Source organism: Penicillium digitatum, chromosome 4 (genome assembly GCF_016767815.1).
Source record: "Penicillium digitatum chromosome 4, complete sequence".
NCBI classification, from domain to species: domain Eukaryota; kingdom Fungi; phylum Ascomycota; class Eurotiomycetes; order Eurotiales; family Aspergillaceae; genus Penicillium; species Penicillium digitatum.
In genome coordinates, this window is record NC_089387.1 from 2,080,556 (window position 1) to 2,104,854 (window position 24,299).

General features: G+C 47.9%; 7 protein-coding genes across 7 annotated transcripts; 4 read left to right on the forward strand and 3 right to left on the reverse strand.

Moving 5' to 3' along the window:
- Nucleotides 1-139: 139 nt before the first annotated feature.
- On the forward strand, nt 140-1,015 carry Pdw03_0695 (Beta-glucuronidase; the record flags this gene model as incomplete). Its single annotated transcript, XM_066099690.1, has 1 exon — nt 140-1,015. The coding sequence occupies one exon, from the start codon at nt 140-142 to the stop codon at nt 1,013-1,015; it is 876 nt and encodes a 291-aa protein (XP_065957417.1).
- An 844-nt stretch (nt 1,016-1,859) lies between these two features.
- Pdw03_0696 (Alpha/beta hydrolase fold-3) lies at nt 1,860-4,811 on the forward strand (the record flags this gene model as incomplete). Its single annotated transcript, XM_014680477.2, has 6 exons — nt 1,860-1,905; nt 1,970-2,099; nt 2,191-2,932; nt 3,001-3,015; nt 3,220-4,199; nt 4,256-4,811. 6 exons carry the CDS (start codon nt 1,860-1,862, stop codon nt 4,809-4,811), a joined length of 2,469 nt encoding a protein of 822 aa, XP_014535963.2.
- Nucleotides 4,812-5,526: 715 nt separating this feature from the next.
- Pdw03_0697 (Serine proteinase inhibitor IA-2) lies at nt 5,527-5,848 on the reverse strand (the record flags this gene model as incomplete). Its single annotated transcript, XM_066099691.1, has 3 exons — nt 5,527-5,605; nt 5,669-5,784; nt 5,831-5,848. The coding sequence occupies 3 exons, from the start codon at nt 5,846-5,848 to the stop codon at nt 5,527-5,529; spliced, it is 213 nt and encodes a 70-aa protein (XP_065957418.1).
- Nucleotides 5,849-6,273: 425 nt separating this feature from the next.
- Pdw03_0698 (C6 transcription factor, putative) lies at nt 6,274-8,795 on the reverse strand (the record flags this gene model as incomplete). Its single annotated transcript, XM_066099692.1, has 7 exons — nt 6,274-6,443; nt 6,500-6,575; nt 6,747-7,440; nt 7,489-8,168; nt 8,237-8,348; nt 8,401-8,453; nt 8,532-8,795. The coding sequence occupies 7 exons, from the start codon at nt 8,793-8,795 to the stop codon at nt 6,274-6,276; spliced, it is 2,049 nt and encodes a 682-aa protein (XP_065957419.1).
- A 4,275-nt stretch (nt 8,796-13,070) lies between these two features.
- Nucleotides 13,071-13,542, reverse strand: Pdw03_0699 (Polynucleotidyl transferase, ribonuclease H fold; the record flags this gene model as incomplete). The annotated part of the gene is made up of 3 exons (XM_066099693.1): nt 13,071-13,112; nt 13,171-13,365; nt 13,417-13,542. The coding sequence occupies 3 exons, from the start codon at nt 13,540-13,542 to the stop codon at nt 13,071-13,073; spliced, it is 363 nt and encodes a 120-aa protein (XP_065957420.1).
- A 3,794-nt stretch (nt 13,543-17,336) lies between these two features.
- Nucleotides 17,337-21,279, forward strand: Pdw03_0700 (C2 membrane targeting protein; the record flags this gene model as incomplete). Its single annotated transcript, XM_066099694.1, has 5 exons — nt 17,337-17,711; nt 17,764-17,799; nt 17,861-18,235; nt 18,293-19,780; nt 19,843-21,279. 5 exons carry the CDS (start codon nt 17,337-17,339, stop codon nt 21,277-21,279), a joined length of 3,711 nt encoding a protein of 1,236 aa, XP_065957421.1.
- A 595-nt stretch (nt 21,280-21,874) lies between these two features.
- Nucleotides 21,875-23,688, forward strand: Pdw03_0701 (Reverse transcriptase, putative; the record flags this gene model as incomplete). Its single annotated transcript, XM_066099695.1, has 2 exons — nt 21,875-21,886; nt 21,949-23,688. 2 exons carry the CDS (start codon nt 21,875-21,877, stop codon nt 23,686-23,688), a joined length of 1,752 nt encoding a protein of 583 aa, XP_065957422.1.
- Nucleotides 23,689-24,299: the final 611 nt, after the last annotated feature.

Here is a 24,299-nt window from a genome sequence, read left to right on the forward strand (position 1 = left end):
AGTGCACGATGTCCCACAAGTTTGTATTGATCAACAGAATTTGACATCGGAGAAAGCACTCATTCCCATGCAGGGCCTTGGTATTAATCTCGCCTTTTTACAGCAATCTTCATACCAATTTAGATTCAGCAATTTCAACATGTCTCCAATGCGGCCTCCCATTCTCGAATACGGCAGGCGACAAGCCAGTGGCCGATTACTACAGCAATGGATTGAATGTCCCGAATCGGATCCGTCTGTGGGCATATGTCCAATTAGACCTTCGACGCTGAAATTCAAAGACTTCAGGAAGTTCAAGCAACTGGAAATAGAGACAGACATGAGTCCATATATTCCACTTCAGATTGAGCACGAATTTGGAGGCCTCGAAATAATAGGCCCTACTGGTGGTGCGTGGGAAAAGATCGCCATAGTTGAATCGGACGCTCCATCTCCAGAAGACCCTAAACACCAGGAAATTAATACCTGGGAAGGGCAAATTGCACCTGGGCTGTTAATTGTTGAAGAGATGAAGCGAACAACTGGTGTCTTCATGTCAGAAGTTTGCCAGGCCATTTACCAGAACCACTTCCCGATCGATACCTTGAAGTATGTCTATATGCTCGATGTTTGCAATAAGGATACCTGTTCATTTGTCAAGGAAGAACTTTATACTAGATCTCATGGTCTATCTTGGCCAGATGGCCAGATACGTGATTGGGTGCCCGGAACCCCGGAATTTGAGGCGCTATTAGGGACCAAACTTGGGCAAACTGTGGCACATCTGGTTTTGGGGGCCTTTAGACGTGGAACTCACCGAATATCACGAATCAGGGTATTTGATTCGTTTGAAGCATTGCAGTTGCAGTTTGCCATTGAGGAGATTGAGCAGATTGTTCCGACCAACAACCCGGCTCAAAGCCCTTCGGCTCGTATTACAAGGTCCACAACGCGACGCCAGCAAAAAATCGAATCTAGGAAGCGTAAGATGGACTGGGATGAAGAGACTGAAGTGAAGAAAGCTCGGAGGCAATAGTCTCCATGAGTTGTACAATTCTGATCTGGACCAAATTCCGTACATCGCTGTTCTTGTTATTTGTAAATCCCCCCTGTCTGTCTTTGTTCTCACCATTTCACATTATGTATCTGGTACATTTCTGGTTTCTAGTTCCGTTAAATACTTTCCTGTCTCCCTTTACCTTGTGATACAACCATCGGCTTATATGCGACATGTAAGCTATCTTTCTACTTCTTCTGCTCTCTTCATTGTGAATACCCCTGTAGAGTGCATAAAAATGCCTAAGGTCTCTGTAACTTGTGCAATTTCTTCATGTGTCTGCACTTATCTATTATTCCTACTCACATCGTTGGCTTTTCCCATGACTCTGTTTCCTTGCCGCTCTTGTTGGGATGCTTTATAAGACTTAAGAAGCACATGTTAATTTCGTAATGGACCAGCGTAAGGCCAAGAGATGCACATACCACCTGGGCAAGAGAATTTCACTGACCCCGGGGGGCCATGTGGTTACCTTGGATAGTCCCCCATATTCAGATCTCAACTTCCCTTCCCACTTTCAATTAACTCTCCATCAACTATATCAAGTCCATGATAACTCCTCTTTCAGTTTCTTCTGATTTAGTTTTTTTCATGCACATCCTAGGTCTTGAAGACTAAAGAGGGGCCGATTGATCCAAGGTTGACCCTTTGTTCCGCCGCATCGGCGGATCTGCCACACTATACTCAACCCCCCCTGCACCGAGATCGAGCCGGAACCGTACAGAACGTCCTTTTCTGAAAGTGTAAGTTCTTAAGTCCCCATCATTCTCTGTGCCTGACATTTTCTGATTTGTTCGAGCCCAGCCAACACTCATCGCGCCCCATGGCTCCCTTAGCGTTGGGTTTGGGGATCGCAGTGGCCAAATCCTGTAAGCAGTCACCAAGAAGTCTCTGAATTTGACAAACAGATCGTCTGATGCATCTTTAATTTAGTTGCCATTGCTATATGGACTGCGATCATTGCTCCATTCCGCGGTCAGAAGGGAGGTGCCACAGCTTACAAGCATATTGCACTGTCTTTTACACGCGCTCTCTTTCGAAATGCATCCATGGAGCAGATACAGTGAGTGTAGCTATGAATCCTTGGCAATAGTCCTTAGATATATCTAAAACCCATGATCCGACAAAGAAAGATTTCTTCTAACGCTTCGCAGACTTGTTCTTACCCCCGCTTTGGCTCAGAAAGGTTACGAAGCCCACGTAAGACAGCAAAAAACCTCTTCCAACATCCTCATTCTCACCGAAGACACAACGGCATTTTGGCTGGGTAACCCTGCTGCTGAAAAATTGATCATCTACTTTCCCGGTGGCGGCTATAGCCTGCCCGCTCTACCAACCCACTTCACCCATATCGAAGCTTTCTGCACGGACATTAAAAATCAGGGGAATAGTATTGGTGTGCTATTCCTTGCCTATGAACTTAGTCCCAAAGCCCGATGGCCTCGTCAGTTGCAACAGGCCGTTATAGTTCTACGGTATGCTATCGAAGCACTAGGAAAACGACCGTCAGACATTGTTCTTCAAGGTGACTCGGCGGGCGCTCATCTTGCACTTGCACTGCTATCGCATCTCACTCACCCGCATCCTCAAGATACCGTGCCAAGATTTTCGGTTGATGAACCCCTCAGAGGAACGATGTTGTTGTCCCCTTGGGTGGACTTCAGAACCGATCATGCGAGCTCCATGGAAAACGCTGATCGAGACGTGGTTTCAGCTCAGACTTTGAATAGCTGGGCACAGATATTTCTAGGTCAGACCGCGGAAGATGAGTACAACTACCCAGCTAAAGCTCCAGCAAGCTGGTGGAGAGACGTTCCTGTTTCAAGAATATTCATTGGAGCGGGGGGAGACGAAGTCCTGTTGGATCCGATTAGGCTGACGGCCGAAAAGATGAAGGTGAGGCGATCCCCACGGTCCTCGTGTCGTCCACGGCTATCTTAGATTTTACGATTAATCCTTCCCAGGCTGAACTCCCCGATGTGAGCATTAGCATTGTGCCACGAGAATTCCACGTTGAGCCAATCACGGACTTTTCTTTGAAGATACCCCCTGGATTGCAGTTCAAGGCGATGGCGTTATGGTTGAACCAGACCCTGTTCGAGGCGAGATGCTAGACGGAATGAAGATTAAGACAGTGAGATAAATTGCAATTACTACTCCATCTCAGAATTGTAGGTGAGTAGGCGGTCAGACGGCGCCAACTCGATCAGGCTACGTCTAATTTTACGCCATATGGCACAATCTATCGGGACTGGTGGAGACTGCGCCGCGATCTGCTAGCCTTTATACCCTCGCAGAAGACATTGAGAATCATATCAGAGGCTAGCAGTAGCTGGTGGCTCATGCGTGTGCAGCTACTCGGTGACGACGATGAACTATTGCTTTCTTTCTCGGAGGGAGAACTTCGAAACAGAAACCCGTCTATGGTTGGTAAGACCATCCTGTGGATTGCACTGTGTCTCCAACAACTTCCTTCGGAGTTTGATATAGCCTCTCTTGATCTTCCCTGCTTACCATGGGTCCTAGTGGAAGATTGTATCACCCGTGTTTCTACACTCGTCTGCTCTGATGACTCTATTGCCAGTTGTATCGACGGTCTCGAGTGCTTGGTTTTGCAAGGGTTGATCTTTAGCAACGACAGGAAGCTACGCAGTGCATGGCTTTCTTATCGTCGAGCTGCAAACATAGCCCAGATAATCGGGTTCCACCGTGCTGAACCCGCTCCCAATGAAAGCGCCGAGTATCAACATCGGGCGACATTCATCTGGAGACATATTCTCATGGTTGACAGGCATTTTTCATTGATTCTGGGTGTGCACGGAGCAATATCAAATACGGAAATAGATCTATGTCAATCTAACCCAAGCGACTCTCAAGATTTGCCCGTCCACAATGAATACGTTCTGAACCCGCTTGCTCGGAAAGCCGGATCAATCATTGAGCGTAATCAAACATTCACAGAAGTCACTCCGGCAATGCTGCAGATGACACAGGGCATCGAAGCAGCACTTCAAGCATTCCTTCAAGCATTCGAACCACCCCCTTTGGCATCACCCGACAATGTTCCGCCAGGCAATTGTCCCGAGCGGTCCTTGTGTTTCCTCAACCTTCACTATCGCTTATGGTACTACCTGCTCATGGCTTGGTTACACCTGCCTCTCAGGTACTGACAATTTCTATGATTAAAACCGGCAAGCGTGTCTCCATCGCCTGTCGTAGCATCATCGCTTGCTATGTGAACATTCGACGCACCACTGAAAACGGCTTTGACTCGAGTATTCTTGATTTCCAAGCATTTACAACAGCAATGACAATCAGTGTCAGTTCACTTGGGCCATTTAACCCACTGGACAAGACCAAAGAAGATTATCTGGCTATCGACCGGGTTGTAGCTATTCTAGGGCAACTATCGAAGAGCGTTACTCCAGACAGGAATACAACTCGAGCATTGCATGTTCTGACGCTTATCAGGACAATCGGAATGGGAACTGAGCCCCCACCCCTTGACGAATCAGAAGGACACCAACATGAGAATGGAAGGCTGAGTCGTATCAAACTTGATATCCCCTATATCGGCACAAGATACCTCGAACATCGTGCAATTCTCGATCCATCTAAAAATATCGCCGCTACTACTACCCCTCTGCCAACTTTTCCGAGTACTCCTCCAGTGCAATACTTCATCTTCATGGATGGGCACGATCCCGGACCCTGGTTATGCAAATGGGCAAGTTGCGGAAACGGCCCGATGAACGGATACCAGCTTGAACTTTGATCCGCCTACTGAGTTTTGGGCTCTCAATTCTCATCTCACATTTCAACCTCCGTTTCAAGCTGATTACGATGTTAATAGGGATTATTGGGATATGACGTTGTGACGAATGCGCACAAATAGAGCAGACACAGGGTCATTGCTAGCTTTGTTTCATTTCTTTGGTTGGTTTGATGTGTCACAATGTGTTTCCTCTACACGAAGTGCTCTTGGAGTCATTCGACGTGCCTTGGATGGTCCTGGTTTTAATAGATAAATTGGTATGCCCAGCAACAAGGCCACTTTTATTCGCCTCTTGTCGGTGCGATTGCTTTCTTTGGTCATTTAATTTTCCTCTTATCGGAGATTCTGGGGCCCCTAGTCAACATGCAGATTCTCCAGAATTCTCATAGAACGAATCCAATTCGAACACGCGGCCCACTTTGATCTCCCACTCCAAGCTAGCCCGATGGGGCATATCTATGATCAGCCAGCTTGAGCTTTCCATGTTTAGAATAGATGGTAATCCTAGATACCTATAAGTATCAAATTCACTTTTTGACCATTGAAAATAAATTGAAGAAACACATTCGACAGACGTTCTTCCAGATAGCAAGTAGGTCGCCCTAGTAACTAACCAGTTGGAAATCATGTAATCATGTAATTAGGTGCACAAGATACAATAGCAAGAAGAGAAAGAATGCTAAGCTTTCACAGATAGAGGAGAGGAGAGGAGAGCTTAAGAAGTGTCGGGCGTTATATGAGCAACACAACAGTCCGATTCAAGCCTACGAAGAACGGAGTCTGTTATAAATGCTCTAGAGCGTAAATTAGAAACATGCCCTGTTAAATCCCAAGGTCTTTGTGGGAAAGGCACTTACGAAAAGCCTCTTGCAATCATATCCGGAAATCTGTTTGTAACAGAGCCTCCTTCTTGGTGGATCTGGTGTGTGTAGGAATTGATCTTCTCCGTCGCGGCTGAGTCTTGGAAGGTTACCTTCTTTGTTAGTAGGGTTCATAGGAGAAAAAGTGATGAAATTTACAATGTATTTTGGGGCCATCTTATCCCGTTTTCACACAGTGTTTATTGGGGTTTTTGCTGGGTGATCGTCTTGATATTCTGCCTGTGATGTGACTTTTATATATCTCTTGAGCCAAGAACATTGACGTCATTGAAAGGAAACCCGGGGCCCCGAAGGTTCCATACTCACAACATCCAGGTGGCAACAACCACAACATGTTTGTGGATGTATTCTTGGGCTGGGGCCAATCGATTCTGAAACTGCGCACTCCCTATGTTTGAGTTGGATATGAGTGGACAGTGTTTGAACGTTGTCTTGCGGGTCGTTCCAAGGGTCACGGCCGTGACGCGTACCCTCGAGTACATCAATCAGACATGGCTGGTTTACATCCACTCTATGGTGTCATATTGCGCAAAATTTCCAGGAAAAAAGGACGTCACACTGCACCTATATGGTTTTAATTCTTATTTAGATATCCAAATGTCCAAGGTAGACGGGTGATCGAAGGGAAAACCAGTGATACTTGTCGTGTATGTGATGACAAACAAAGGAAAAGGGACCCAAGGGAATCCAGGGCGTGGCAAGCGACCGAGAGATCTTATAACAAGCCCTCTGGATTTTTGGATGACAAGAGCTCCGTCAAGTTATTCCAAGCCCGGCCGAAAGAGGGATCTTTGGTGGAACACTCACTCAACCATCGTAAAGCCTTTTGGACTCTTTCCAATGACTCGCTTTTACTGGTCATCGGCTGATTCTGGGCGAGCAACTGCGTTATGAGCACTATGGTGCTTTGTGTGATGTAATGGAGAGCACACCACCAAGGTGAGCAACCCAGGAGCCAGGAGATATTTGGTTCGTTGGGTTAAAGGTCAAGCATTTGACCTGCTGCTTTGAGGCAAACTAAAGCCATCGGAGTGTCAAGATGAATGGAACAGACTTCACCGGATAAACGCGAACGAAGAGCAGGTTGCGAAATGACAAGTTTGGTTGAATAAAATTGAAAAGCCAAACTCGTGCGTTGACGGACAAAGGCTCGGTCATCCCTGATTTCTGCAAAACGATACGTCGCAGGTAGGCGAGCGAACCAGTTCTCAGCGGCGCTGTTGAGCGATCTCATGGCCAATTCGGTGTCATTCGGTGATTTTCGTCCCGCTTCGGGGGAATATAACATCTCGATTGCTTCTCTCATCACAGCTGCCAAATCAATGGAGTAAAGTAAGTACAATGCGACGTTAGCCTGGAGCTGCTGGCTGGTTGAGGCCGATTGAGACATGGACTGTGAAGAAGATGAAGGGGCTAAAGGGTCGTTCGGTTCAGTCAGGGGATTGAAGGAGAGTAGAGAATCCACGAGGCGGCCTCTGGATTGAATGTCCAAAATAAGCCTCATAACATGCTCGTCCCGGAAGTCTTCCTCCTTGTAAGGCACTGGCAAAGGGGTGGTGCAGTGTTCTTGTTGCACCCTGGGCATGCGTCCAGTCACCACACAGAGCGAAATGTCCAATAGGTACAGCGCCCACCATAACCGATATCTTGTTTCCTTGGACACGTGCGTGATGCTGGTACTTTCGCTACGAAGGTGGATTCCCATCGCGACCGCCGACTGGATTGCGATACCGCATTTTCTCCAAGCCCTAAACCAAAATCAGTGGCTAAGTAAAGGCGCGCGGTATTCGACATACCTATTGGCCTGTCCTACGGAGAGCAAGTACAGTGACATGAGCCCCTCTACCTGTGTCTGCTGCAGGTTGGGATTCTCCAACAGCACACTCTCAATGGTGTGTAATCGCCAGGCACGGGAAAAATACACCATGTGGATGTTGTGATCTAGCTGAGAATGATCTCCAGAAAGCCCAGAGTGTCTTGCAGCGATCGCAAATACCATACTTAATAGCGCCATCCATTTGTTTCCAGGGTGTGTTGTTGAGTTCGAATAGAATGACCGACACTGGCTGAGAAAAATTTCTTTGCCGACGATGGGGAAGGAGGCGTGCGCAACTTGAAAGTATCTGTCCACAAGTTCATCGGCGACCGCTTGTGAGGGATATGCGAAGATATCTAGGTCGTTTATTGGCGGGATTCCGGTATCATCCATATAGAATGCACAGGAAGAAATTGATGGACGGGCTGATTCCTCGAACTGGACGTCCAGATCAGAGCTGGTCTGGCCGACGATCAAGCACTTAAGCCTGTATAGCCATGCCGTTGCCGAATGTTCTCCTACAAAACCAATAGCTTGCATTGTAATATCTCCATTAAAGTCCTCCACGGTGTGATCCACGTAGGAAGGCGCTTGGTTTGCCGAGTCTGTCTCATCTGGTACTTTGGCAACGGTCGGCGATGACAGGGAAAGGCTAGATATCTGTGGGTTGTTAGGTCTGTCAAAAGAGGCCTAATTTTGAATGGCCGGACCATGACATCTTCACTCACTTTTTGGAGAGCTTGATCGGCGACTTTGGTCAGTTCGGCGTCGAATTTGGGATAAATCTCGCGCACAAGAGATTCGTAGTGTTGGAGTTGTCTCGTTATAACTGTAAGTTGTCTAAGTCCTTGGGTAAATATTTTGGGCGATGACACCTAGGAACATCACAGACCTCGCATTTCTCTCTCGTTTCCCGTCGACGTAGACGCAAAGAACGTTGGCCTCCTGACACCGGAGGCAAGAAGGACGATGACCAGAACACTTGTTCTTCTGTTTCCGACAATTGTGGCATGCTCGACTAACTCGACCGTTATTGCTGTTATTGCTTGCAGGTGGAAGGTCAAGTCGGGGAATGGCCACTTTGGGGTTCATTGGCTGTTCCCTGATGACTTGAGATGTGCTCCAGGGAGAGTATGCACCGAAGGCAGTCGATGTCGACTCGAGTGGGGTCAAAGGCGAGGCCTCTCTACTCTCAAGCTCTGGTGTGAGAGGATCCTTATCATTTTGAGGGACAGATGGAAGGGGTCCAGACTGCGAAGAGTGACCAAGAGATGGCCTTCCGCTCATTGCGACTTGGCCCGCTATTCATTGTCGGTCCTCAATTCTAAGCGATGATGATTTAAAGTGAAACGCACAAACCAGCACGCCTGTGAGAAAGGGATCGGAAAGAAACCCCCCCTTAGCAGTGAAATATCCTTGCCGATGGTGGGATCATCGATGGCCGGAGTATAGCTTGTAACATTACTGTTTTGGCCAAAGAAATGAGACCTGTGATTGGCAGGCACATATTGCCGGTTGAATATTGTTCGGTATGGGCTAGTGTACCGTGATATCGAAACGGCCCACTGTTGGCTCGATCTAGTAAAGGCACACATTGTATCGAAGATGCTAGAATCATCTGATGCCACTGATTTTATCTTTACTTATATTACAAGGCTGCTTAAATATTGCTGATTTACCATACACGATCTATGAGGATTCAATTGGTTCATAAAGCACCTTCAACTCCAAGTCTTGCTCGATAATGTTGTGACCAAGGGAGGTCGAGCCCCATAGGATATGCATGCTTCACGCTGGTCGCCTAAAGCTTTAAGCCAATCAGAGACCTCATTGTGGATTATTTCCATCCAATAGAAATAGACAGCAACCTTTATAGGGTTTGATATCCATTGCACCCATGGACTGCTGTCTGGTCAGGAAAATAAGCATCAATTCACTGTGGTTCGCCCTACCGTGTGGATCAGAACAGCTTCTTTTTGTCTCATATTTCTTCATTTTGTGGTACGCTCTGAGCCTCTTGAATCTTAAGCATGTCCCTCTCCTTCGTGATAAGCTAACTATGTGTTCATTTAATCGCTTACGACGAGGGGGATAACTAAATACTAAATAATATGCGAACTAAGAAAATTAAGCGCTCTAGGAATATCATTTTTCATAAGAATCCTACACTAAACATTCAATTTCTTAATTACTAGGTCTAAAACCCCGCCTTTCAGATTTGAGATCTCAAAGGCGGGGTTTAAGACCTAGTAATTAAGAAATTTGAAAGAGATTGTAGAACACTGAAATGGTATGAAAAAATACTCTGAATTTCTTCTAAATAATGACAAGGTCCGCGCCTTTTTAAGCAATCTGTGCGGACAATGCTGACTAAACATCACATGTAGTTTATCTGTCTCAGAATGACGCCATTGAGGCATTTGTTCCTGTCTCAGGGTGGCACCACACATCTCGACACCCCCCCCCCCCAGTTTTTGAAGCTATTCAGAGCTTCAAGAACTGCTTCTTCCATCACTTTCTGGGATGATTCTGTCGCGAATTTCACGCATACCAAGCAGCTCCCGAAACACTTGTTGCTTCTGCTTTGGTAGCACCTTGGTGAGCCCATCTGCTGGCATAGCTGCAGTGGGAACCCAGTCCACATTGACTCGGCCTTCACAAACTTCTTGTTTCATCCAGCATCGGTTAATGTCCACATGTCGAAGCTTCGTATGCATTGCTGCCCCCTCCTTCGTCAATAGGTCGACGGTTTGCTGGTTGTCGCACATGATGGAGAGTGGGTGATCTGGTTCGAATCCTAATGAATGGAGGACTCGGCGCCACCATTGGATGGTTTTTCCTGCTTCTGCGAGGGCAAGAAGTTCTGCTTCTGTGGTCGATGTCGTAACAGTCTTTTGTTTAGACGCTTTCCAGTCAATGGGGCCCCCGTACAGCTTACAAAGGTAACCTTCCGAGCTCTTCCGGTCTCGGTTGTCACCAAAAGAAGCATCACTTGCGAATTCAATTGACTTCGCAGCAAGGGATAGGCCAGGATTGTTTTCGGACTGTGTTGGATAAGCATCACGTGGTCGAGTACCGTATTCAATAGCCCAATACCTGGTCTCATAGAGGTACTGGATGATCCGATCGATAGCATCCATATGCTTGGGGCCGGGATTCGTCAGGAATTCTGCCACTTTGGATGTTGCTTTTGCGGCATCTGGTCTTGAAATGGTAGTGGCATACTGAGCAGATCCAACCTTGGCTTGGTATCCATGTATCTGGCTCGGTGTAGCCACTCCATCATATGGGGCAAGAGGTTCAACTCCTAGTGGGGAGCCAACCTTTCTTGTGGTGACGAGGTTGTACTTGTTCGTCATGCTCTCAATGTAGCTATCTTGGCAGAGCCATAGCTTCTTCTGATCTCTGTCTCTGAGAATGCAGATATTCAGAAACCAGGTGGCATCCAATTCTCGCATTTCCCATTCCTTCTTTAGATCTTGATCCAACTTCGTAGCTTGCTTGGCGAAGTTGGGATGGTTAACAATGATGATATCGTCAACATAAAAGAAGACAATGATGCCATTTGTTGTAAAAATGCAGGGGTCTTCTGGTACTGGGGTAAGCCTTAGGTTGACTAGTACCCGTGTTGCTTCCTGTTGCCATAGCCTTGGGGACATCCGAAGACCATACAGTGCTCAGTGAAGCATCCAGCAGTGCCCTTCCCGTTCGAATCCTGGGGGGCACTTGGTGTAGGTTTCACTTTGTAGGGACGAGTTTAAGAATGCCGTCACCACATCTCGCTGTCTCATGTCGAGGTCGAAGGCAGCGACCAGTGCAAATACAGCTCTCGCAGTTTTAACTGCTAGTGTGGCGGCTCTCTTTTCGTCGGTAGACAACCATTGGAAGTCACCTCGAACACAGATTCGTGCTTTGAACTTCTCGAGCACACCATTGGCGTCAAATTTATATGTGAACACCCACTTCAAGGGTAGGACCTGTGTGTTTTTCCGGTTCGGTGTCTGAACTTCTGTGTATGTCTCTTTTTTTTCAATGTCTGTACCTCGAAGCTTGCTGCTGCCATGAATTCCTTGGCAAATCGATGGTTCTTCATTTGGATCCAGTTCTCAGGTGGTGGTGGAAGATCCTCTCTGTGTGGTTTCGTTTTAAACCTTTGATTCATGCTTGTTGTGAATGCATAAAGTAGGCTTGGTGGCTCTTCTTGAGCAAGTGAGAGGTATGTTGCATAGTCTGGATCGATCCTCGGCTTCCTGCTTCTTGTGCCAGTGACGATATTCGATGTTTCAATGCTTGCTGAGATGTCTCTCGGTGCTCGACGTTGAGATGACAACTCTGGTGTTGGTGAGTATATCATCTCTCTCTGGAGTTGTCTCTCGATCTCCTCTTCTTCATCGACTGTCTCCACCCCCCCAGATCCGGTTGATTGTGGAACAGAGATCGGATCTGGCACTGATGCTGGGATTTGGTTTGACAAAATTGGAGAGGTTGAAGCTATTGGTGATGATGGCGGTGATGGTTGTAGTGGTGAGAGATGTGGTGAGGCATCTCTTGGTGTATCCTCATTTCTTGTTTGCTCCCTTGGTCTAATAGTGGACTGCGGGGTCAATGGGAGATCGGATGCTGCTTTTGAACTTGCTAGCACCGGGGTTCTTTCTCTCTCCACCACCTCTGTGTCTTCTCCTTGATTGGTATGCTCGGTTTCATCATGAAGAGCTATCCTTGCTATTGACTTTGGCATCCTCGATTGGATGCTCATTTCAACTTGTGCTTCTTCCATGGTAAGCACGGTTGGCTGCACGCCTAGTCCCTCTGATATGGTACTAATAGCGTCTTCTGAGTCAGGTAGTGGCCTCGATTTTGAATACCGTCTTGTTTCGTCAAACACGGCATCTCTGATAATTTCAACATTTCCAATACTGGCTTTTCCTTTGGGTGGGAACTAGATCTTGTATAGGTTTTTCGAGACATACCCGACAAGATATCCTATCTCCGCTCTTGATGCCATCTTTTCTGACTGCACTCGCTTCAGGATTCTCGAGTACACCAAGCAGCCATATAACCTCACATTCGAGAGGTTAATCACTTGATCCTTTACACCATCTGGTGCGGCATGCTTTAGCAATTCATTCCATGGAATCATCCACTTGTTGTTCATTTTTGTGGTTACTCTGTTCAGCATATACGCTGCTGCGTACACTGCTTCAGGCCAAAGGTGTCGAGGAAGATCGGTGTCATTGATGAGGGCTCTTGCAGTTCGTACAACCACTCCCCCAGATCTTTCGGCGGGACTATCTATCTCTGGTAGGCCTGGTGGTGAGTGTTCAATGGTACACCCCTGGGCCTCTATCATGGATTCTACCTCGTTGCCAGCACTTCTTTCATTGTCATAGTGAAAGACCCTGATTTCAATCTTAAACCAGTTTTTCACTAGTGCTATGAACTTTCTGACAGCCATTTGACACTCGTTCTTCTTGGTGTGTGTGAACACAAAGTGGCATCTAATACCATCAAGATAGAAGTGCGTTAACCAAATATGACCATTGTGTGCTGGTTAGTTTTACACTAAGTCGAAGTGGACCCTTCCGAACACACCATATGCTTGGCCTATTTTCCTGCGAGAGATCTGCTTTGGCGCATCTGCCAATTGACAAGCTTCACATACCTGCTTCTTCTTGCCAGGGTTGCTTTCAATGGTGATGCCCTCAGTCATCTCTGCAAGCTTTTCGATACGCTCGGTCCCAACGTGACCAAGGCGTCTATGCCAGGTTTGAATAGATCCTTCGGATCTTGGTTCTTGAGCTGATCTCTTCGTGGCGAGGATCAAGTTTTCAGGTGACAACTTAGGGTATCGAAAACCCTATGGCTGTGTTAGCCAAGTCAATTTCTGGTCCTGGTACACTTGGTATACCTGTCTCCCTTCAGTGGTTTCAATGCAGTTGCTTCTGAAATTAACGAGCAAGCTGGCTTTCATCAATCCATGGGATATCAGATTACTGTGGAAGTTCGGAGAGTATCTTGTGTTATACAACTCCATTCTCACTGGGTTCTTTGTGACCGGGCTAACACCATAGATGACTATAGTGCCGATTCCTTTGACACTTGTTTCTGTGTCACCTACCTTCACTACGCTCTGGGCGTCCTCGAAAGTCACAAATAATCTTCGGTCATTGCACACATGAACCTGTGCGCCGGTGTCGACTACCCACCTTTTTTCGGTTGGTATCTCATTGTCATTGGTGGGCATGGCCGGGGTGGTGAAAAAACCAAAAGCTTCTCCTCCAAGCGTAACATTTGCTTGTTCGGTGGGTTTCTTGCTCTGGTTCAGTTCTGTTCTCTTCTTTTCGACAAGAGCTTTCCAGGTAGGGTTCGCTTTCATAGCTTTCTCCCATTTCTGTCTTGCTGGCGCTACTGGTTTGTAGTTCGGTGGTCGTATTTCTTCAAAGATGTCCCAGCATTTCTATGGCTGGTGTTTTTTGAAGCCTCTTCCGCATGGGCATGCCCTGTCTCCTAGGGGTGTCACTTCTTGCTTCGTTTCCGTGGGCTTCACTTCTTCATGACCTTGCCATGTTGCAAAGACTGCTTTTGAGATCCCCTTTTGGCTAGCTTGCTTGCCGTATGTGATTTTCCAATGAGCTTTATACCGATTAAGAAGCTCAGTGAATTCGATGTCACCCTTGTCTTGCAATCTCAAGACCCATGTCTCATGAAAGTGAGGTGACATGACTGAGATTGCATCAAGAAATTGGTTCTTAGCATCGTCTGCTTCTGGCATTTTTGCTCGCTTGCACCACTTTTGCATTGTCTCCCAACTGGTAAGCCACTTGTCGATATCGGTGTTTCGATCTAGTCCTCGGTCTAGTTGGCGCCATTTCTGACGAAGCCCAGCGACATACGTAGGATCGTTTTCTAGAGCGAATCTTTGAGACAGGTTGTGAAGCAATTCCCATAGAGTTTCATACTCGACAATCATAGGTTGGTATGTGGGATGAACTGTGCTTCGAATCGCTGCGATAACCAATCCTAAACCCTTTTTCTTTTGGGTATAGATCGCATTTTTTGCGACCCATTCGTCTTGAAAAAGTCTCTTCACATCAATCCAGTCATCTTCGTACTTCACCAAAGCAGATCTCACGCAGGAAAATAGGCCAAGCATATGGTGTGTTCGGAAGGGTAGACTTCGACTTGGTACAAAACCAACCAGCACACAATGGTCATATTTGGTTAACGCACTTCTATCTTGATGGTATTAGATGCCACTTTGTGTTCACACACACCAAGAAGAACGAGTGTCAAATGGCTGTCAGAAAGTTCATAGCACTAGTGAAAAACTGGTTTAAGATTGAAATCAGGGTCTTTCACTATGACAATGAAAGAAGTGCTGGCAACGAGGTAGAATCCATGATAGAGGCCCAGGGGTGTACCATTGAACACTCACCACCAGGCCTACCAGAGATAGATAGTCCCGCCGAAAGATCTGGGGGAGTGGTTGTACGAACTGCAAGAGCCCTCATCAATGACACCGATCTTCCTCGACACCTTTGGCCTGAAGCAGTGTACGCAGCAGCGTATATGCTGAACAGAGTAACCACAAAAATGAACAACAAGTGGATGATTCCATGGAATGAATTGCTAAAGCATGCCGCACCAGATGGTGTAAAGGATCAAGTGATTAACCTCTCGAATGTGAGGTTATATGGCTGCTTGGTGTACTCGAGAATCCTGAAGCGAGTGCAGTCAGAAAAGATGGCATCAAGAGCGGAGATAGGATATCTTGTCGGGTATGTCTCGAAAAACCTATACAAGATCTAGTTCCCACCCAAAGGAAAAGCCAGTATTGGAAATGTTGAAATTATCAGAGATGCCGTGTTTGACGAAACAAGACGGTATTCAAAATCGAGGCCACTACCTGACTCAGAAGACGCTATTAGTACCATATCAGAGGGACTAGGCGTGCAGCCAACCGTGCTTACCATGGAAGAAGCACAAGTTGAAATGAGCATCCAATCGAGGATGCCAAAGTCAATAGCAAGGATAGCTCTTCATGATGAAACCGAGCATACCAATCAAGGAGAAGACACAGAGGTGGTGGAGAGAGAAAGAACCCCGGTGCTAGCAAGTTCAAAAGCAGCATCCGATCTCCCATTGACCCCGCAGTCCACTATTAGACCAAGGGAGCAAACAAGAAATGAGGATACACCAAGAGATGCCTCACCACATCTCTCACCACTACAACCATCACCGCCATCATCACCAATAGCTTCAACCTCTCCAATTTTGTCAAACCAAATCCCAGCATCAGTGCCAGATCCGATCTCTGTTCCACAATCAACCGGATCTGGGGGGGTGGAGACAGTCGATGAAGAAGAGGAGATCGAGAGACAACTCCAGAGAGAGATGATATACTCACCAACACCAGAGTTGTCATCTCAACGTCGAGCACCGAGAGACATCTCAGCAAGCATTGAAACATCGAATATCGTCACTGGCACAAGAAGCAGGAAGCCGAGGATCGATCCAGACTATGCAACATACCTCTCACTTGCTCAAGAAGAGCCACCAAGCCTACTTTATGCATTCACAACAAGCATGAATCAGAGGTTTAAAACGAAACCACACAGAGAGGATCTTCCACCACCACCTGAGAACTGGATCCAAATGAAGAACCATCAATTTGCCAAGGAATTCATGGCAGCAGCAATGCATACGAAGCTTCGACATGTGGACATTAACCGATGCTGGATGAAACAAGAAAAGCAGCAAGTGTTTCGGGAGCTGCTTGGTATGCGTGAAATTCGCGACAAGATCATCCGAGAAAGTGATGGAAGAAGCAGTTCTTGAAGCTCTGAATAGCTTCAAAAACTGGGGGGTGTGTCGAAATGTGTGGTGCCACCCTGAGACAGAAAAATTAAATGTAATGTTTAGTCAGCATTGTCCAGATTGTTTAAAAAGGCGCGAATCTTGTCACTCATTGGAGGAAATTCAGAGTATTTTTTCATACCATTTCAGTGTTCTACAATCTCTTTCAGGTTCAACAATGTGTGTATTACTAATGGAAATGGTATGAAAAATACTCTGAATTCTCTAACTAAAGAATGACAAGATCCGCGCCTTTTTAAACAATCTGGACAAGGCTGACTAAACGATGTACAACATACAACATACATCCAGTCGGACTTCAGCTATAATTTAGCGGATTGGTTGTATTGTACCGTGTGCGTTTGTAAGAAAATGCCAAGATGGACTTTATGGTTGTTCACGATCAATGACATCATTTACTCTACCACGCCAGCTGGAATTCATCCCTATGGCCAAATTCGAGCAAGCCTGGCTAAAGTTACGAACGGTATCCCAAATCTCAGACTGGGTGGATTTACTTCGTATGGTCAATGGACAGATTGAAGTGGGAGCTCTCAATGCAAAGACCGAGATTCCGCTGAGATGGACAACCAGCAACCCCTGGCCAGGCCCAATTCAAGATTGGCAATAGAATTGTGGGGGAAAGAGCATGATCTGTGCGTGCACATAAGCAATCTAGATTGTTCAGATAACTGATAGGCGGTTGATCTCTTGTATCATCGTCATAGCCCCATTTCCCAGGTCAATGACGTAGCTCTGGGGAAAGCTCCCATCATCCTGTCTATCTTGAATTAATATCTCTTCTCCATTCTGGATATCTGTTCAGTTAACATCTATCACCTTGAGAGGGTGATGATGAGAGGGTGCACTCATCTTTAACAACGTTGTACAGTCAAATCGAGTTTAACCCTGCAGCGACGAGAAGAGAAAGCGGAAACCCAATCTATCCCATTTCTTCCACCGACTTGCAAGATGGCTACAGGTCAGCAGCCCAAGAGTCCACAGAGCCGTCGAGTTGGGGAGCACTGGAGCGGTGCTAATCCTATTCCCACCATTGGTCACTTTCTGGAACATATCGATGTCGAGAAGAAGGAACGCGATCGCAGGATAGAAGAAGAAAATAGAGCCAAGAAAGAAAGGGCTGCCCGTGCAAAGGCGCAAGAGACCTCTCACGGGCCGCCAGAGAAAGCAGATCAAAAGGATCAAAAAGATGGAGATGTTGTTGCCCATAAACCACGCGAAGTCTCCCAGGCCAAGATGCGCACTGTGACAGACCCGACCACGGGCAAGGACATCGGTGTTGAAGACCAAGACGAGACTTCTATGGAAGCGGTAAAGAATCCAATGGTATGTTGAACTATCTCCAACACATTATGAATGGAGTCTTATCCATTCACAGTTGACGGTTCCGAATGCAAATCTTGGGAAACCCACGGTGAGTTGTCTATATCGAATATCGTTCATCGTGGTATATCAATCACTGACATGTGTCTCAGGACATCCAAACGAGCCCCGACCAAGACCTTGCAGAGTACAAAGAAAAACAAGACATTACCGCACCCCCTGATCCTATTGCTGAAGGCACAACCTCCGATGTTCCCATTCGAGGAGAGAAGACGAATGTTCTTTTCCACCCCACACCAACTGTCTCGTATCAACCTATGTTTGATTCTTTGCATAAGCGCGCCATGGGCCTTTGCATTGGAATACCTGTTGCTATTATCATGCTAGGGCAGATGTGCGGAGGATCTCTTTGGGGCCTTATTCCCTTAGCCGCGTGCATTACGAGTGGAGTATGGTTATGGATGCAGGAGGTCATTCGCAGCGGTCGAGCCATGGAGTGGAGTAGTGAGAAACTTCGTGGTCAGATGGTAAGTTTGATGTTGTTTGATATAGTTGATATATCGAAATGCTGATAATTCAAAAAGGCGACTGCCAATCTCCTTCCTGAATCCGTCGAATGGATGAACAGTTTGCTCGGTGTCGTGTGGGGACTCGTTAACCCAGAGATGTTGACACCTGTGGCCGACACCATCGAAGATATCATGCAAGTCTCTGCACCCAAAGTTGTAGAGAATGTTCGCATCGCAGAAATCGACCAGGGTAGTAACCCACTCCGAATTCTTAGCATGCGAGCTCTTCCCGACAATCATGTGCAGAATTTGAAGGACAACATCCATGAGGAAAACAGAAAGAACAAGGACCCACAGGAAGCTGCTGCTGCCGAAGAAGGAGGGAGTTACTATAACATGGAAGCCTCCTTTGCCTATCACGCAAGCCCAACTGGTCAAAGTGCCTCGTCAAAAGCACGCAACATGCACATGCAACTGGTCTTCTATCTGGGCATTCGAGGCTTGTTTGGTGTGCCATTTCCCGTGTTCGTGGAGCTGATTGAACTTGTCGGAACTGTCCGTATGCGCTTCCAAATGATGCCAGAAGCACCGTTTCTGAAGGATGTGACTTTCACTTTAGTCGGCATTCCTCACGTCAGGGCTGGCTGCATGCCAATGTTTCGAACGGGAGTGAATGTTCTCAACTTACCCTTGATCTCCAACTTTGTCAACTCCGCCATTAGTACCGCTTGTGGCATGTTTGCAGCTCCTAAGTCAATGACCATGGATCTCGGCATGATGTTGACAGGAGATGATATTCACAAAGATACGTTGGCTCTGGGTGTGATGTGGATTCGCATTCACCGCGCCGTCGGCTTGAGCAAACAAGATGCCCGCGGCAGCGAGGGTGGCGGCAGTGATCCTTACATCAACCTGTCTTTCTCGAAATATGGCAAGCCCATGTATTGTACACGTGTGATTACGGATGATCTCAACCCAATCTGGGAAGAGACTGCTGCCCTCCTTGTGACACCAGAATTGATCAAGGCCGATGAAAACTTGAGCATCGAGCTCTGGGACTCTGACCGCAACACCGCGGATGATATTGTCGGCAAGGTCGAGCTACCTATCCGGGAGATGCTTCAGCATCCAAGCAAGATGTATCCCCAGGTGTCAAAACTTCAGGGGATGGATGAGGGCAGTGAGATGCCCGGTCAGCTGCATTGGGAAGTTGGATACTTCGGGAAACCCAAACTCCGCCCTGAGTTACGTACTGATGGCAAGAAGAAAGATCTTCCTGAAAATCTAAGAGGAAATCCTACTTTCGAAGACGAAAAGGGAGCTATCAACAATGAAGAAGAGGATGCCGTTATGCACACACCACCTGATCCAATCTGGCCTAGTGGGATTGTGCACATTGTTGTGCATCAGATCGTCAACCTTCAACTTGCCAATATCAAGGGCAGTGATGGCAACCGCAAGGGTAAGGAGTTTGAGCCGGCTAAGCCATATGGCGAGAACACAGAAGAGGAGGGAGTAGATCTCCCAACGAGTTACTGTAAGGTTTTGTTGAACGATCAACTGGTACGTACCTGTAGCTACATTCCATGTAACTCCCAATTCCAGACACTAAGAACGTCCTTCAGATCTATCGCACTCGTGCAAAGGCTGTGAGCTCCAAACCTATCTTCAATGCTGGCACTGAACGATTTGTTCGCGACTGGCGCTCAGCCGTTGTTACCATCACTGTCCGAGACCAACGTTATCGCGAGCATGATCCCATCCTCGGCGTGGTCCCCCTCAAGCTATCCGACATCATGCAAACTAGCTCACAAGTGACCCGCTGGTATCCCCTCGACGGTGGAATTGGATTTGGACGCATCCGAATCTCTCTTCTGTTTCGCCATGTGGAGACCAAGCTGCCACCCCCACTGCTTGGCTGGGATGTAGGAACCTTTGAATTTGTTAGCCAAAAGATCACCGCGAAGAACTTTGGTCGAAACACTAAGATCAAGCTGCGCACCGGTGGCAGCGTTGGAAAGGTCACCCGACACAAGTGCCACATGGAAGGTAATGATGCAGTATTCGATACTTCCGATGAGACTTTCCGCGACTCACTACGCATGCCTGTGAAGCACCGATACCGCTCCCCGATTGTGTTCGAGTTCCATAACCAAGGCAAGCGAAGCGCAGTAGCGTATGCTGTTCTGTGGCTCCAACATCTTGTCGATAACGAGGAAAGAGACATCGACCTTCCCATCTGGACTACAAAGATGGGTGCTCGGTTGACACAGAACTACGTTACCGAGGAGAACTGGAAGGCCAAGCAAACACCTGGACTCGAAGACTTGACAGAGGTGGGACGTCTGCAGTTCCGGTGCAAGTTCTCGCCAGGCATTGACGAATCGCACGAGCGCTTCGTGGTTGATAACGACTCCCGTGAGACCTTTGAGACCTGGGAAGCCTGTCTATCACAGGGCGTGCGTTCCCGCACCGTGGACGTCGAAGTTCCGGCCGAAGTACAGAAAAAACACGAGCAGTCTTTGATCGGCGGACGGGACATCCTGAAGCAAGCCTCGCCCTCTGAGCGTCAGCGATGGATTGACCACAGCGGCCAAGATTGGAGTGGTGCGTTTGGTCAAGACCCGCGTGCGTACACGGATTCTATCGGACGCAAGGTCGCTGAGCCTGGCCGGGATCAACCTCGTCATGATCCGTACACCCCTCCCCCACTCCAGGATCACGCTTCTCAGCGACACCATATCCAAAATGGAGAGTATCACGACGAGGACACCTCTGAATCCGATGATGCGCTCGAGCACTTGAGTAAAGGGCCCTCGACAATTAGTGGCAGTGGTGGAGCTGGGACGTCTTTGTCACAGAGCGGTATGAGTACCAGCCAGATGAACAGGGCGAATAAACACAGTGAGCAGCGACAGCAGCGTGGTCTGATGCAGTGGCGGCCTGCGCGGAATGCTGCTTTTGCCAAACATGAGGCCAAGTTTGCACTCCAAAAGATGAAGAAGAAGATTGGAGCGGGTGGTCTCACTGGTCGCGAACCAGATGTCGAGACAGAGACTTGACGACGTGTAGATGATTTTCTAATTGTTCTTGGCGCTTCGTATCTCTATTGCATAGTCACCAAGCGACTGCACTCAACTGGAAGCAATAAATGTCCGTTGTGTTCTGTTGAAGCACCACGAATTATCCAACCCTCACGACCATCATTCACTACTCCCGTGTACCTTTTGTACAACATAGGCGAAGGCATACAAAATGTACATTAACTACAAATTTTTTTTTACTCAAGCTGAAACCAATTGATCAGCTCCTCTCCAACGGTTGTTGACATCCTTCGCAGGATTGCTGCCGGTTCCGCACTTATTGCCGACTAAGAGAAAAACAACTCTTTTTGCCCAGATTCAATTTTTGTTCTATCTCGCCAACCAAGGGCCTACAGGCTCTCAAAATTAGTTCAAATTCTTTCTAACTTCCGGCTCTATCTTTTGATCCTATTTTATAGGAATTGAAGGATGGCTGTCGCCGGTGGTGGAAGAAAACCAAATTCGCCCCCTGAAACAGAGTTTTCAAAGGCACCCCCCAAGAAACCACGGAACCACTTTAGTACCATGGAGGAGCTCGCTCAGAGTGCTAGAGAGGTGCTGAACACAATGGAAAATGACGGAAGAGGTGAGATATATATTATCAACTTTGTGAAATCCGTCGAGCAATACGCACTGAACTCCCTGAAGGGGGACAAACCGCAGGTTCAGGTCATGGAAAAGGTGCAACAGGCACTCAACCGACTCGACCAGCGTATGGATAGCATCGAAAAAGCTACGACGGCGATCAAAGCAACAGCAACGACACCGTCCACACAAACAAGCAATTCGAAAGACTCGGCAGCCTTCTGGGCACGGCTCCAGAAATGGGGACAAGGGACCGGCTCCGGCCCCCCCCCATCTCTCCCGACAAGCAATGGATCATCCTCGATCGGAGTTTCGCCAGCTGAGCTCCGCGAAGATCGAGAGATTATCGTCAAGATTCGTGACAGCGACACCCGCGAAACCCTCCGCCGGCGGACACCAAGGGAGATCGTCGAGCAGGCTGAGAGGACACGGGAGCAAGCCGCCCGGAGGAAAGCCAGTGCCCCCCTTGGTGGTGGCTGCCACTTCTTAGCGGCGAAGGTTCTCCCCTCTGGGGATGTGAAGATGACGGCGAATAGCGCTTCCGGTGCGGAGTTGCTACGAAAGCATGCTGACGGCTGGTTGAAATCATTCGGCCCAGCAGCACATGTTAGGAAGCCGACATGGGGGGTAGTAGCGCGCGGTATCGATACGAAGACGATGCTGTTGACACAGGAGTCGATGGCGGGGATGGCGAAGGAGCTGGTACGCCAAAACAGCCACTCATGGGGTGATACCCAGGTTGAAATCCTCCACCTTGGCTGGCTAGTAAAACCTGGCAAGCGTCGTGAAGGCTCTATCATCATTGAATTCACCGACCCGGTGGTTGCAAACCAGGCGATCACGCAGGGTACGCTCTGGCAGCACCAAGTGCACCAGACTACCCGCTTCTGCCGAGAAGGCCGTTCGAAATTATGCCTGAAATGTCAGAAACCAGGACATGTACACTCACAGTGTCTAAACGAATACCAGTGCGGCCACTGTGCGAAGCAACACCCGACCTGGGAGTGTGCTAAGCAAGGGGACGTCGAAGTGAAATGCGCCAATTGTGGCGGAGGCCATAGGCCAACGAGCGACGCATGCGAAGTAAGAACAGCAGCGAAAGAAGGGGCAAGACTAGCACTGGCTAACAGCCCTCTATTCCATCGTGTGCCACTCCACTTCCGGCAAAGGGAGACTACGAAGGGTAGTACCACTACCTCCCAGTCCCAACAGGGACTCGATACCCCAATCCACGCGCCGCAGCAAACTGCACAGCGCACGACGATATATCGGGCAGCACCTACATCGAATCGGACGGTGATCGCATCGCATCCGACAGAGAACGCACCTCATCCGACAGAGAACGCATCGCATCCGACAAAAGAAATTCGGAGGATGTATACAAAGGTTGGGGTGGAGAAGCCCCAACGAAGAAAGGAGCCCAGCCATGTGATGCGAACTAGATCGAGAACGTCGGAGGATGACGATCTACCTATCATACCAGAGGAGCTCGCTGAAACTGCCTCAGCAGTAAGCCAGTCGGCTCGCTCTTTGAGGTCACAGAACCAAGAGACTATGCAGTTCATGACAGATCCGGAGAAACAGCTCCAGACGTCATATAAGAAGAGGAGGATGACAGCACCAGCTGATGATATGGCGGAGGACTACGTTATGGATGAACAACCCCGAACGACTCGGCGATACCAACTGGTACGACACAAAGTTGCTGAAATCGACGAAGATGCGGAAGAGGAGTTCCATGATGCGTCGGAGCACAGTGATGATCCAGGAACAGACACCAACAACACCACCACATCTCAATGAATTACTTCCAAATAATTCAATACAATGCACACAACGCCCATCCAGTCATGGCCTCATTTCTGTCAGACAAAGCAGTCCAGAAAGCGGATGTGATTGCGGTTCAGGAACCCTGGATCAACTCTCAATCAACAACAACCCACTACCCAAACAAGGCCACCCACCAACTAGTCTTCCCGAAGGAGTTGGAAGGTGAACGAGCCAGGGTCTGTCTGTTCGTGTCGAAACGGATCGATCCAGGTTCCTGGTCATGCAAGACGGTGTCGAAAGGATACCAGCTGCTGAAACTGCGGAGGAACCATCTAGATGGGTGGACAGACCTCTTTATGCATAACATATATAACAACGACGATGGTGAAACGGTGGAAAAGCTCAATAGAGAGCTTGCCCAGAGACCATACGCAGAACATATCCTGATCGGGGACATGAACCTACACCACCCAACGTGGAGTGGAATAGGTTCCAAAGCGAAAGCGACCGCAGCAGCAGAGAGACTTTTAGATATCGCGGGGATTCATAATCTGTCACTGACGACAGAGACTGGATCACCGACATGGCGAAGAAACGAGCAGGCATCGGTCCTAGATCTCACCTTTGTCAGTAACACACTAGCA